This window comes from Amblyomma americanum, chromosome 10 (assembly GCF_052857255.1).
Source record: "Amblyomma americanum isolate KBUSLIRL-KWMA chromosome 10, ASM5285725v1, whole genome shotgun sequence".
NCBI lineage: Eukaryota > Metazoa > Arthropoda > Arachnida > Ixodida > Ixodidae > Amblyomma > Amblyomma americanum.
The window spans coordinates 9,789,626-9,805,211 of NC_135506.1; the positions used below are offsets into that span (position 1 = coordinate 9,789,626).

At 48.5% G+C, this 15,586-nt stretch overlaps 1 protein-coding gene across 1 annotated transcript in view; it reads right to left on the minus strand.

Moving 5' to 3' along the window:
* The window catches only part of LOC144106292 (uncharacterized), a 111,444-nt gene that overhangs the window by 35,391 nt on the left and 60,467 nt on the right, over positions 1-15,586 (minus strand). Inside the window, exon 3 of the mRNA XM_077639060.1 lies at positions 13,662-14,058. Within this exon, the coding sequence (XP_077495186.1) occupies positions 13,662-13,941 (280 nt within the window). The 5' untranslated portion in view covers positions 13,942-14,058. The remainder of the gene's footprint in view (positions 1-13,661; positions 14,059-15,586) is intronic.

Genomic DNA, 15,586 nt, shown 5'->3' on the forward strand with positions numbered 1-15,586 from the left:
ACCACGCAGCACACGGGCGCCTTTTTGCGTTTCGCCTCCATCGAAACGCGACAGCCGCGGTCGGGTTCGAACCCGTGTGCTACGGATCAGTAGCCGAGCGTGTTAATTCAATTCAATTTATTTCGCATTTTTTACAAGAGTACAAAAATGCGAGGGCAAGCAACAAAAAGCAGCTTGTCCACCGAGATGTACGTGAGACAGATGCTGCGCCATTTCCATCCCCTAAAAAACATTTTTCAATTTTCCTGAAGGCAGAGGCGCTATCCTGACGACCAAATTATAAGTTCGTGTTTCGTTCACCACTTGTGGCACGATTTGATACGCGCTTCTACACAGAAACGCATGCTCGTTCAGGGTCGCTCGATCGACCCTGAATGAGCATGCGTTTCTGATCAATCAATCAATCAATCAATCAATCAATCAATCAATCAATCAATCAATCAATCAATCAATCAATCAATCAATCAATCAATCAAATAATCAATGAATGTGTGCTAATTATATAATTCCTCAATGCGATCATCTCTCATTCAGTTTTGATAACTGCATTAGGATATGCTTCATATACGGCATAAAATTTAACCAATCCATGAAATGACTTCGGAAGTTCACAACAAAATGACGGATGTACTGTGGCACGCACAGAGGAACCACATCCAGTGCGGCCCCATTTATTTGAGAGTGCCTCAGAGCGTAGCGTATACGCTGCTGTGCCAGCAAGGCGCATCCAGCATTCTCATCGGCTCGCGCTTCAGGTTCTTCGTTCTTTTCGCGCGTGCCACTACGGCCGCTACAAGGTGGCGCTGCAGTGCGAATACATCACTAACAATAGTCTTAGTATTAGCGAGAGGAAAAAAAAAACACATACGTTTGAACAGTTATTACTTGGCAGCTCTGAAAGGCAGGCGCCCAGGGGACGGCTGGCTTTCCAGTGCTCAGCATTCCCGACCACCACTATTATCAACCATTATCACGCATTACTGCATGCCTCCGAAGCCCATCCCACGCTGATGGAGAGGTGCAAGACGAGGCGACCCTCGATGAACGCTGGCCGCAGAAAGTTATTTGCAACAATTTGGCACACCACAGTATGACAGCCTACAGCGAACGGCGCATTTGTGCGTGTCCCTGTTGGATCTGCTGCAGAGACCCGCCTCCTGCGCGCTGTGAGTCAAGGTTGCCGAGTTTGCGTAACAGCAGCTGCGGGCGCCGCGCACTTATGTAAGAAGCCGAACGATTTGCAAGAAGGCGCCAACGCTATGCACCTTGGCGTTCGTGGCGTCCGCGACAAGTGTTATGACGCTACGTCATAAATTTTGGCCAGACAAGAAGCTCGTTGCAGACACGCGAAAGGTGGCTGCAAACGGACCCGCGTATACGAATTAAAAAGATTATGTCAGTGCTGAGTTGCAGACGCGCGTGAGTGTGCGTTATTCGTCTTTCTATTACAGCGTCACAACAGCTGGCGAAAGACACAGATGGAGTTGATGCCAGATTCCGTGGTCTCGGTACAACGAGCTGAACGTTTGTTTAGATCCAGCTAGACATCCAGCTAGAAGTATTATACAAATTATCAGTTGTAAATTGTGGTGTTTAACGTACCGAAGCACACATGGCCTATGAAGGGCGCTGTAGTGGACGGCTCCGGATTAATTTGGAGCACCTGGGGTTCTTAAACGTGCGCTGACATAGCACAGCACACGGGGGCTTTTTCCATTTCGCCTCCGTCGAAACGTGGCCATCACGGCCTGGTTTGATCCCAGTTCCTCCGTCTCAGTGGCCGAGCGCCCTGACCACTGAGCAACCATGGCGAACGAGCAAAATTTGGTGAGTATAGTGTGCAAACTATACTCCTGGCAAGAAAGATCTTATCATCAGCGTTAAACTGGTCCCAATGTCGTAGAAGGGCTTGCGCTCGGGAAAGAATTTATCCTTCGCAAGTAAATGAGTGGAATAAAGAATTTCTTTCTGTGATCTTCTCACACGATCATATCCGCAGGGAGGGTATAGACAGGTACCTGAACTCCCCCCTCCCTCTCTCTTCTACAAAAAAAGAACAAAAACTGTAAACCATTTCCTTAACAAGTTGCAGGCTCAGTTATCGCGCAAAAATTCCTTTCCCCTTGGCTTCCATGTTTCACCTGCCTCACGGCGGACAAAATACGCGATGACACCCTTAACTAGTTTTCAGCATTTGGTAAGAAGACTTCCTGCTCTGAGTTAAGCAGTAACGGAGCCGGTTATTCACATGAGTTCATATACTTCGTCACATAAGGTAGCTGAGCTCATGTACGAGTGTAGACATAACTTCTTCGTCCCGTTTGCACTGATAACTGAAATAGCGCCTCGCTCTTCGTATGAAAGGGCTCCTTCCGTGCACTGCATGTTTTAGCGGGAAGTCGTCATGCTCGGCTGGCAACGTTTCCACGATGTGTAAGGCGTCAAGTTGTGTTTACCCCGCATGGCAGCGTACGCGGAGCTGACGATGAACTTGCCAGCCGTTTCGGCATGAATATTATTTTTTTGTCTTTTCGGTCTCATCGAAAGCTTCGAATGCCTCTACTCTGGGTGTACGCACCAAATGTCGGATTACGCGACCTTCATACAATTTTCAGTGCTTTACCGTGTGACACAAAACGTCGGTTATTCGCGAAAAGGAATAGTTCCCACTTTTCTGGGTGTAAGCACAAAATAAAGATCTACCTTCACGTTGATTTCAACCGCCTCTGGATGTCTTCTCTTCATTAACCATCTGATGACCTGTGGCCCATATTTCTAGAACGAAAATATGAAAAAACTCTTTCGGTTAAAGACTCGGCGAGAGGTTGACTAAAGCCTGGCTGACTACGCCAGTAAAAACTAGCTGTTTGAAAAGGGTGTAGCTTAGCCAGTGACTCTATGCTGCCCTCGCTCATGTATAGCTTTGTCTCTGTGGATGATATTGGTTCCACAGCTTTTCCGTGGTTCATCTGTAGCTGTCTGGGACCTGGGCGACTCAGGTTAGACTAGTCGCAATAACATCTCCCGCGTGAATAGACTAGTGACGCTCGAACCAGGGCGACTAAACGAGAAGTAATGGGTTCAGAGCATGGCGTGCGACGGCTCGCTCGGCACGAGAACTGCTTTGAGCTTCTCCGTTCGTAGAAATGGTCTCCGCGGCCGCCATTTGGAGTGCACGAATCCGGGTCGACATAGGCAAACGCCGCCTACCGGGCGACATAACAACAGGTTAAACACAATTTCGCCGAGAGCAACGCGGTGCCATTGCTCACATACTGTTACTAGGAGTGGCGCTGCGCGCACAGCTTGATGCGGGGCACGCACTGCACGCGTTGACTGACTGCCCGCGCGGCGTCTTGCAGCGTACTCTATGCTGCAACCAAATGAGTTCCGGAATCGGTGTATGCGTGTGTGCGTTTGAGTGGGAGAGGCGGGACGGGGTGGGGGGGGGGGGGGAGGAATACTCGTTCTTCCGCCCACACACCCAGTGCACCTAACCACGCGAACGCCTGGCTACAAGCACGCCGGGGACGGGATTTCCATTTCTCATGACGGCGGTGGTGGTGGCCAAACACAACGGAAGCGTCGTGGCCGCGGTCGTATATAAGGCCCGTCGCCATACATCAGGACGGAGTCAAACTGGCGCGCACATCCGACTGGCCCGGTCATGCCGACGCGCCTCGGAGAGACCCGCATCTTGTCTTTGCATCTTGCTCGCTCATGACTCACAGAGAGAAAGAAAACTTCCACACGCGTACTCGCACAGACTTCGACTTACTCGATTTTGGTGATTTGTTCGTCTTGAGGACTCAGTGAGTGATAGACGAAGCGTCTTTCTCGGAAACCTCATGTCGCTCTGTTTTTCAGTTAAGGGATTTCTCTCTCTCTTTCATGGCGCGAGTTCACATAGAAGTGACATAGTTACCGCGCCTTTTTATTACCAATTTTCACTAATAATAATAATAATAATAATAATAATAATAATAATAATAATAATAATAATAATAATAATAATAATAATAATAATAATAATAATAATAATTGGTTTTTTAGGGAAAGGAATTGGCGCAGTATCTGTCTCATATCTCGGAGGACACCTGAACCTCGCTGTAAGAAAATATATAAAGGAGGGACTGAGAGAAGAAAGGAAGAAAGAGGTGCCGTAGTGGAGGGCTCCGGAATAAGTTCGACCACTTGGGGTTCTTTAACGTGCTCTGACATCGCACAGCACACGGGCGCCTTTGCGTTTCGCCACCATCGAAACGTGGCAGCCGCAGTAGGGTTCGAAGCCGGGTACTCCGGATCAGTAGTCGAGCGCCCTAACCACTGAGCACCGATAGCTGCCCCGATGTTGAAATGAAAACATCTTAAAAAAAACAAAAATTATTTGAGCTTGACACAATACTATGTCGACGCGAATAAGAACGAAGAAAGTCTCCTGTACAGCTGAAAGTTAAAAGAGAACGCTGCATAATTTTGAAGCTGAACGATAAACAAAACCAAACTCAAGGGCAGAAGCCAAGGACCTTTGAAGAAAATGTCAGCTGTCGGGCCTTCAACTGGCGGGTCTAGTATTTGCATTCACAAAACGCTCAAACGACACAAGCCTGTCTCCAGTGTTTGCCAGTCAAACCAACCTCCTTCAGTGCCGCGGTTAACCTTGGCTGAAGTGTTCGGTTTCAAGAGGTCCTTCTTTAAGCGTCCTTCATAAGCGAGCATAAAGGTTACTCTTTTGAGTGCACTTTCAACTTGGAAAACTAAAGAACCTGATGCGAACTCTTGACCCTGGGGTAGCGGGCAAACATGGGTGCTGTGGGCTGCTGCCGTGTCATCGCGACGGCGCACTGCGCTCCTACGTCAAGCGCCCCCGGTGAGCGCTTCACGTAGGCTACGGGTGCTTGAACGGGCCCACACACGCGTTCTCTGCCTGCATCTCTTCTCCGCCCATCGCCCGGCAAACACCGCCGTGGTGCATTTTCCTAGTTTGTTGTTACTAAGGCCCCGCTATAGCGTGAAGCAGGAGCGTTTGCAGGAACTGGGTTAGGTCGAGAAAATGGCTGCAACTGACATCCAATAAGAGTGCAGCCAAGCGCAAACAGAAGGTGGAAAACTCCACCTTGTGTGTATTCGGAGCAGAATTGATCTGCAATTTTGAATGCTGCTTGCATTCGACTGCATTTCTTTTCAGAGAATTCCGAGATTCAGCTTGACTCATTGTTTCCACTGACCATTTGCCGAAATGTAGCCAATATAAGGCTGGCCATAATTGATAAAGAGGCATTACATATACCTTTTCAAGCATTCTCTATTAGCGCCCTGCAGCCAGAGTTCAGTGTCGCTGTCTCACACTCGCTTGATTCCATACGTAATCGGTCGCAATTGCTCGCAGAAAAAGCGCCCTCTGTGAAGTTGCTTGCAATCGCTTCGCGCACGGAGCGGCTCGTGGTGCCATCTATAAAAGTAATTCAGCGCCATTTTTGAAGCAATAGCTTCAATGTAAAGCTAAGGTCACCGGTCCGAGGCGGAGCCGTTAATGCGCATGCGCCGCGCGTGACGTCAGAGTTGCGCCGTTGCCGCCGCCGACTCCGCAGCCTCGCTGCGCGCGTCGCGCATGCGCAATAGCTGCAGGTGCACTGCGCATGCGTGGTTGGGCAACAGATGCGCGTCTTTCACAGTGCGCCTCTTCAGCAGTGTCCTCACAGCTATAGCCAAGGAAACACCTTCTGCTGAGTAAAGAGATTTACCACATGTAACCATGTGTATGAAGCTATCGCGTACACACTAGGCCTAACAGGAGCAAAACCATCAGCAATTTTTTAGGCGAGCACACAGACAGATAACGGAACGGGCGCTGGTTTCGTAATATCATCCTTGGCGACACTGCGCTAACTCTGAAGGATAGCTTCGCAGGATATTCACTGTCATGGAAGCCGCGTGCGTGGCCCTCGTTAGTGATGTAGGCTTCCAGCTTACCGTATGGGTCACTGCTCAGGCGAATCTATTCAGTCAACGTAGGCAAAATTACGCGATATTTGTTATTACACTAGGCGCAGAAGCTTGCGCGAGTGCCGATGGAGTAGTCGAGAGTGATCTGAGATACATAGACTTATGTTTTGCCGGTGGATGAAACTTTTTGGAGCACTCGCAGATGTCTAATTGATTTCAGTTAGTTCGAGTATAGCGCAGGGTGGCGCACCTTCGTGTCGCTTTAAGCGCATACCACAAAGAAATGCAGGGACACGTTTTCTTTACAGCCCATACTGCGGTGATACGGTCATCGCTGAAAAAAGGAAAGATAAATATGGCACGGTGGTTTGGAGAGCAAACTCGAAATTATGATATTCCGGCGTAAATGAACAGGGCGAAATACAACTAGGGGAACTACAGGGAAATAGAGACGTTCTCCACGCGTAGTACGGATAAGGGTCGACTGGTGGTTCTCTAGGGTAACCGAATGGATTCCAATGGGGAAGCAAGCGTAACCGGTGGGTTAATGAGTTTAGGACATTTGCTGCAATAGGCCAGCGGCAGCTCGCGAAGGTCAGGACTAAGTGGGGATAAGTGGGAGCAGGCTTTATCCTGCAGTGGATGTGGCTGACGGTAGTGATGAGGGGGAAATTACTAGAACGCCTACGGACTGGTTGATTTGAGGTTCTGGCACCCATCTATTGTTATAACGGTTCACCCCGTGCCGTTCAACGTGGTCCATCGGTCGCCCACGTAACCCCTGAGGGCACCAGCTTGAACTATAGGTCGACGATCCATAGCGCACACTCAAAAAAGAGAAGGAAGACGCCGAATGCAGCGGCACGCACGCCACGAGTTATGCGTTGCGAAACGAGGCCAGATCGGGCCGCACCTCGGGGAAGCGAACGAGACAAGAGTCCGAGGGGTGGGCGCCCCCTCGCCACGGGTTTCAGTGGACAGACAAGGCGGAATAAGTGACGGCCTGCGCGCAGCAGACGACGAAAGGAAGAAGAAAGCAGCGAAGGCTATGGCCAAGCTCAGCGAAACGGGACACAAGGCCTATTCTGTGTGTGCGTGTGTGATGCCGGCGGAATACGGCTGCCCCCTCAGGAAGCGAGAAGGGGTGGATAAGGGTGAATTAGAGAAGAAAGAGGAAAAGGGGGCGGCTCTCGACGACCCGGAGCAGTGGCGGAGGTGCCGATGGCCATCGTGTCTGCAGAGCGAGGTTCCCCGCTCCGTCGTCCTGCAGGTCTCCTAGCTGGGGATTGGGAAGACGCCTCGGGCAGCCAGATGAAAAAGCTGGAGGGGCTTCCGGGTTGTCTTCAGGGCAGGGCCTATCTAAGATGTCATCCCCTTGTGCTAAGATGTACGGCCAACGTTCGTTGCAAGCGATGGGAGGACGGCGAAACGTTTTGGTGTTAACAGTGTTTGGAGAAAAAGAGCGGTTGCCGCAAAAATGCAGGCATGGCGGCATCGCGGATATCCCTGAAAAAAGCACGGATGGTGTGTAGCGGTGACAGGAGAAAACGATTTTGTTGTGAACTGCAGTTCAATTCTCGCCACAACTACTCTGACTGCGCCAAGCTCTTGGATTGGCTGTGGTTCAACTTTTTGAGGACGCCGGCCAGAATAACTGCTCGTTTACGTGACGGTTAGGCCCTATGGGGTCGACAGTCTTGCAGGGCCACATTTCCTACTGACTGTTCGGGAGATGTGTGACAGTTCCGAGAACGGGGTTTTAGAGTTCGGGCATCCCGGTATTCTTCTTTGGAGTTCAGGCCTTCTGTGAATTGAGTCTGCTGCTCTTGTGGGTATTTATATTTAATGGGTGTAAGCGTACCTTGAGAGTGTGCACCAGCGCCACCCTCGTCCGTAGCGGTGGACGTAGCACGTCCTGTGTTACCACGAGTGTGACGTGGAACGTCATCTAACGACGAGGGCGGAAACTGTGCGAAAGCCCTCTTATGCTACCTATGGCATCAAGACTGCCAGAACCGAGACCCTCGTTAAGCAATTAGCAGACAAGGTAAAGGAGATGAGAGACTCGTTTTTGACAAACTTATGAAGGGAGCCAACAGTCACCGAAACCAAGGTGCATGGGGGAATGTTTTAATTTTTTTTAATGCGTAGTGCTAATCACTGGGTTAATAATACTTAGATTTTTCTGTCGCTTAAAGAAAATTACTTATAAAGCAGCAGAAAAAACAACCATGCCGCCGGTGGGATCAGAACCCACGACCTCAGAATATCGCATCCAGTGCTCTTACCAACTGAGCTACGGCGACGGCTGTCCAATCTGCTGCTCTTGTGGGTATTTATATTTAATGGGCGTAAGCGTACCTTGAGAGTGTGCACCAGCGCCACCCTCGTCCATAGCGGCGGACGTAGCACGTCCTGTGTTACCGCGAGAGTGACGTGGAACGTCATCTAACGACGAGGGCAGAAACTGTGCGAAAGCCCTCTTATGCTACCTATGGCATCAAGACTGCTAGAACCGAGACCCTCGTTAAGCAATTAGCAGACAAGGTAAAGGAGATGAGAGACTCGTTTTTGACAAACTTATGAAGGGAGCCAACAGTCACCGAAACCAAGGTGCATGGGGGAATGTTTTAATTTTTTTAATGCGTAGTGCTAATCACTGGGTTAATAATACTTAGATTATTCTGTCGCTTAAAGAAAATTACTTATAAAGCAGCAGAAAAAACAACCATGCTGCCGGTGCACACTCTCAAGGTACGCTTACACCCATTAAACATAAATACCCACAAGAGCAGCAGATTGGACAGCCGTCGCCGTAGCTCAGTTGGTAAGAGCACTGGACGCGATATTCTGAGGTCGTGGGTTCGGATCCCACTGGCGGCATGGTTGTTTTTCTGCTGCTTTATAGGTAATTTTCTTTAAGCGACAGAATAATCTAAGTATTATTAACCCAATGATTAGCACTACACATTAAAAAAAAATTAAAACATTCCCCCATGCACCTTGGTTTCGGTGACTGTTGGCTCCCTTCATAAGTTTATATATATATATATATATATATATATATATATATATATATATATATATATATATATATATATATATATATATATATATATATATATATATATATATATATTTGTCTGTGATTTGTTCTGTCTGTGATCACAGCAGCAAGAGCTTTTGCAGTGAAAGGGTTCAAAAACCTTTGATTTAAAAGCAGCAAAGAAAAAGTTTGTTAAGTAACTACAAATATTACAAGGAACACCTGCGAGATGGAAAGAGAGGCTGTTAAAGTTGTCCACATGGGTGCAGCTATCATCATCATCATCATCAGTGAAGGCATCATATTACATGCACGAATGCCGCTCTCGTTGCAATATAAACGCGCTCTCAAAAAGTAGTTGAAAATGAAGAACAAAGCTTAACAAGACCCTAAAATTCACATAATTCCCATCAACCTCTTTTGGACCCAACCGTGAAGGGAGGTTCGGCTCGTTGAAGAAGAACTGCACACAACGGAAGGAACATTTCTTAATTTATACGTGTCCACAGACATAGGCATAAGCCATTACTGGATACAAAAAGGGCGTTTTGTGAAGGCATTACTGGCATTATTAATTGCTCCATACGTCGCCGCGGAGGCTGAGTGGTTATGGCGCTCGGCTGCCGGCCCGAAAGACGCGGGTTCGATCCCGGCCGCGGCGGTCGAATTTCGATGGAGTCGAAATTCTAGAGGCCCGTGTACTGTGCGATGTCAGTGCACGTTAAAGAATCCCAGGTGGTCGAAATTTCCAGAGCCCTTCACTACGGCGTCTCTCATAGCCTGAGTCGCTTTGGGACGTTAAACCCCTATAAACCAAACCAAACCAATTGCTCCATACGCCATCTTTTCTGTACTAGCGATGTCGAAATGTATTTGCAGCACGAAATAAGTGTCTGCCTCAAAATCAGTGTTCTTACTTTCTTTCTTTCTTTCTTTCTTTCTTTCTTTCTTTCTTTCTTTCTTTCTTCTATTTCGATTTCGAACGCACTGTAGCCGCAAATCATCATCAAATTGGTTCTGTGCATCCATGGAGAGTGCCGAAGTGAAAAAAGAGCATGTCTTTTTGATGCTTTCCTGCCGACTTGACTTAACAGCGATCACTTCTTTGTGTACACACGCTAAAAACTGGCAAAGCTCTGTGAGGATGAAGAGAAGAAAGGACATTCTTCATTAGGCTTGGCAGGAAACATGGTAAATGCTTCCGGCGACCAGCATGTGGTAGATATACGACGGGCAAATGACCTTTTAAGACAACCATAACACCGCCGTTCATACTTATTGCTGTTTATCTCCGATCATGCCAACTCTCGAGTATCGACGAGACTTCCGTCATTCCAAGCTGGCGTACTTTTTTTGTCCTTTCTTCCTTACTTATTTTTCCTTTTCTTCCGACCGCTCGCAATCGGCGTGGACGTGGGGTCATTTGGCATACGCGCCTTACGCGCCAAGTTCGACGTAGCTTCGAGCTCTCTCCATCCTCCTCGCCCTCTTTTTTTTCCGAGAACGCGGCTTGGCGCGCCAAGGTTGTCACGCCCCACTCGCTTCGCTTCTGAGCTGCACCTCCGCTGTGAACGCTGAGCGCGTCGCAAGTTAGAACCGTGCAGTACAGGGTAGGCAGTAGAGGTAGATTCAGTTTGCGAATGATCAGGCTAATGGTGCTGTAAATAAAAATGTGAGACTAAAGTTCCAAACTTCCAATATTCCGTCGTTTCTATCCCCTGCATTGGAGCAATGGAATACGATAAACAACGGGCGGATATTTGAGAGGAATATTGGTAATGTACCTGAGTGGCATCACCAAATTAGGCTAGATTCTCAGCGTCTTGAAACGATACAACTGCGCACAAATACCAAGGCACTGCCAGTATATCAAAAGGAACAGTTCACCGTTGAATGTCCAGCGTTGCTCAGGAGCAACAGCTGAAATATTTTTTTTTCTGCAAGGCCAGCTGCGATATCTCGTTGCAATTTGTTGTGCGACAAGACTTTTTAACTTGAAAACATACGAAAACAGGCGGCTGTAGAAAGACGCACTGAATAAGGCCAGTTCACCAGCCGTCGCACGTTGACGAGAATGAAAGCGACAAGTGGTCCGTAACGTGACAGCAGGATCTTAAAAAGTTACCAATATCTTATTTCAGTCATTGAAGAAGATAACACAGAGGGTTAATATCGAATCTACTCAGCCTAGCAGCGTCCTGTGGACGTGCGATTAAGGAGAACAGAACAAAGGAAGACTCTACAGGAGAAATTCCTCACTATGCAGATGCAAACATAAAACACTTCTTTTTTTCGGAGACAATGTTTGTGTTTCATTATGCACTGGAAATTATTGCCTAAATAACAAGTTCTTAAACGAGGTAAAATATGGGGCATTTAATTACCCACTGATGCAGCCTTAAGACCAGGAAGAGTGCTTAAGTTGTGTATCCGAGAGGATTGTCTTTTGCAATGATTAGGCGTTAAGCTTAGCTTCTGCACATCTGGCACTTGACATTTATACTTCAGTTTGAGAAATGCGCTGAGAAACAGGGTTTGCGGAACAATGTGTAGATTTACGCTAGTACTTTGCATCGTCCGTGATAAGCGGGGCATTAAGAAGTTTTTGTTCGTGATTTATCGACTTGTTTGTTATCGTGTATCGTTGGCTCTTGCAACTGGACAGAGTATACGAAAGCCAGCCAGTCTTGCTGTGCATACCGATGCACAATGTCTAAGTCAAAAGCCGATCGTGGCTTGTTCTTAGCATGTGCGAAGAGATTCGTGAATTTAGAGTCAGACTAGGAACGGGGCAAGCTCTGTACCTTTCACAGTATTGCACAGTTTTGTACGAATGCAGCGCACTCAGCGGCTCGGTAGTGGAAGGAGCGGGGGATAACCCTCGCGTAATTTTGCATTCGGGTCACCACAAGAACCAAAGGAGAAAAAAAAAAGAAAGGCTTTTCAGAAATGCGTGCAATATGTGCCTGGCACGAACGGGAGGAGAGGGAGAGAGGGGGGCAGGGGTGTGGGAGGCATAAAATAAAGAAAAGGGGCAACGTTATTGATAAATAAGACAAATAAAAGAAAAGCTGAATAGTTTGCGTGCGCGAGACGTGATTCACGACTCGAGTTCGAACAGCAGGGAGAGAGTAGGAGAGAGTTTGGCTTCGAAGGAGGGCGAAAGGCTGTATTTATTAACCGCCTTGAAACGCCCTAGCGGCGAAAGCGTTCGGTTCTTCACGCTTCGGGTGACAGTTGAATTCTTGTGCGGTTTTCTGGGAAATCTACCAACCCTGCGAATCCTTTTCGTGGTAGGTTCTTGGGAAAGAAGCGACGTCGTCGCAGTTGTCGTTACGCATGGAAGCAGACGGATGCGGTAAACAGACGAACATTCGGATGAGCGCGTGATTAACGAAAGGCAAACATGCTCGCGGTAACCGCGGTCTTGGCTTCGAAATTGTTTACGCTCTGTACATGGCCGCTGTGTGTCACGCGACATTCCAATGAGAGGGCAAGGCACAGTCGAGGTCAAAAATCTCTGACCCCCCCCCCCCCCCCCCCCCCCTCCCAGTTCTGAACTGTGCTGCGCTTGATGCTGGCGCCACCTGACAATGCACTCCTGCTGTCTAAACCGGTGCAGTGCACTGGTCTTGACCCCAGGAGTGCATCACCAGGTGGCGCCCGCATGCAGCGGTGCATAGTGTTCCTGTATATGCTCCCGCAGGGAGCATTTACACGAACACTATCGGTGCACGGTTCAAAACTGCGAGGGGGAAGGGAGGGGGGGGGGGGAGAATTTTGACCTCGGCTGCGCATGAAGGCGATGCGTGGGATTAAGCTTTTGGAACACATCAACACCTTCAGTTAACTGACGAAAACGATTACCGCGGGAATCGAGAAAAAGATGGTGTTAACTGTCACGCGCCAGTGCGAAATAGTCTGCAAACGTGTCAGGAATCGCGGCCTATAATCGAGCTGTGGGTGTACGGCGGGTATCGCTTAGCTTTGCCAGTAGGGGAGGCAAGAGACTGCAACGCTGCTTTAGTTTCTTAATTGTTTCCAGTTATCTGGATAACATGAAAGGAGAGGCTAATGTCATCTAGTTCGCTCAGAATCACTTCAACACAAGCACGTGCTTGAACAAGTTTAATGTGGCGCTGGAGCACATGAGAAATCAGAATAGCAGGCATTCTAAGCGAACGTCACCTTCTGTGATCTCCGCAGCAAGCAGGCTGTTTAAAACGAACAGGGCACAATTAACGCTTCTTGCAGTCGGTAATTTCTTGCTGTGCAGTAGAATGCGAGCAAATGAAGGGGGGGGGGGGGGGCTGTCAAGCCTATCGCGCGGCTTTTTCGCCCTACCTCCCGCAACTATATGATGGGAAATAAATGTATTGTGAGAGTGATTTATTTGGGGACGCCGAGGTCGATGAAAGCAGTGGTGAAGCGGTGGTGGTCCGCCGGCGGTCGGGCTGAGCAGGGAGCGATGGCAATGTGGCTACGCTGATGCCCATCTTCTTCTTCACATTATTATTATTATTATTATTATTATTATTATTATTATTATTATTATTATTATTATTATTATTATTATTATTATTATTATTATTATTATTATTATAAAGCAGGAAACAAGAGCGCAATACAGAGCCTTCAAAACGTCCCACAGGACAGCACGTGCACTCACCGGCGTAGCTCTCGGGTATGACGAGCGGCGGGCCCGTGGTGCTGAGTCCCGCGTTTCGGGCGTCGGGCGCCAGGGAGCGCGCGTGCACCTTTCGGCACCGGTAGGCGCCGTACAGCACCAGCGGCTGGCTCAGGTCCAGGCTGGAGGGCGAGTGCACCCGCTCGGCGATGCGGACCACCTGCGGCAGCGGCACCCGGCGCACGAACTCGCGCGGTGGTAGACCGGGCTGCCAGCTGCCGCTGCGGGGAGAACCGTCCGTGTTCTTCGAACTCAGAGACATGGCGGCGGTAGTGGGGATCGTGCAGTGACCGCTTCTTTGCTCACCGCTGCGACCACGGCCGGGCCAGCACTGCTTTGCAGGACGACGAAGAGAGGATCTGTGGACGAAGCCACCAGCCTGCAGTGAAGCGGGGAGAAAAGATGGAATGGTTTTTGTTACGCAGTGTATATTGTTGAGGCATTATGTCACCGATTATCAAAACAGCTTAGCGTAAGCACGTTCTACTTAAGAGGGCACATATAAAAGAAGCCAGAAGTCAGCGAAACAAAGAGAGCCTGAGGGAAATGTATTTTTTTTTACACTTTTGCTGAACGTAGGAAAGTTCTTGAGTAATGCTTTTTGATTCGTGTTACCTCTACACAAATTACACGAACAACTTTAGGGGATACTTAAGCTCAGCGTTAAGGGCTTCTTGGGTCTCTGCAGCCTGCAGCCTGAGGTCCTCTTTGCGCATCACTTCGCATTCTCTACTTAACATTCTTAGATCGCGGAGGCCCTTATACCACTCCTGGCGCAGTAGTACTGTTGCTGAGCGATGCACCACTGCCCTGACAGCTTTCTGTTTCCAGCACAGCCACCGGTGGTGCTTTTGAGACCCAGGCTGCTTTTCCCGAGCAGTCTCTCGCGATAAATCATTAGTTTACCTACCACCTGCCGCGGTGGGCAGCTAGCTCACAATCCGGTGGACAGATTGTGATGACGTCACAAGGGCACTTGAGGTAGATGGCAGGCAGGCCATCTCTTATTCGTCCGTAATGAGTACTGTAGGGTGGTTAGAAATGCATAGCGGGCCTTTATGAGCCCGGCACGAACGCGCAGGTATTACTCATAGCACAGAGCGTATGTGACTGTGCTCAGCGCGTCACTAGCTTCAGCGTGGAGTTGCGAACGAGAGGCTTAGAAAACGACGAAATCGACTGTGCTTGGGAATTCTCGGACGTCTTGAAAAATCGTCTCAAAATGGAGAATGGCACTTGAGCAGCCCATAATGCCGTCTCCCGCGAAACGACGAGATCGACCTTACTCCAACGCCGCGTCGAAGAATGGCATCTGAGAGGTCGTCCTTTACATCGAGGGAACACTAAACACTCGGCGGCATAAGATTGAGCACGCAGGAAAAAACAGCCCAGCGGCAATTGTAGCCTACTGATATGCGCGCTTATCCCATTTGGATTCTCCGCCCGTGTCACTTACGTTGGCTACCGTCCAGGGACAGCAGCGTAGACTTGACCGTTTTTTTTCTTTTGGTGGATTAACAATTCATCGATGCGAAGGATTACTATGCTGAAAAGATTTTCTCCCCTAATCGTACATTCTATTTTTAACCACCGTGGTCGAAAAAGCTTCAGCACTTAACTTTTCAGAGCGCCTTTTCGGAACGCTTTTACTGTTGTGCACTTAATGAAAACGAGAACAAAGTGGGGGAATAAAACTAATGCACGCCAGGTATAATAGGAAACAAATTTGTTTATTTATTTACATACACATATTTCTTTAGAAAATTAAGACTGTTATTCGCTTGTGAAAGTCAGTGTAAATAGTTTCACAATCGCTAGAAAAACCAAACGACGATCGATGCTTAACCAGATAGTCATCATCATCAACATCATCAGCCTGACTACGCCCACTGCAGAGCAAAGGCCTC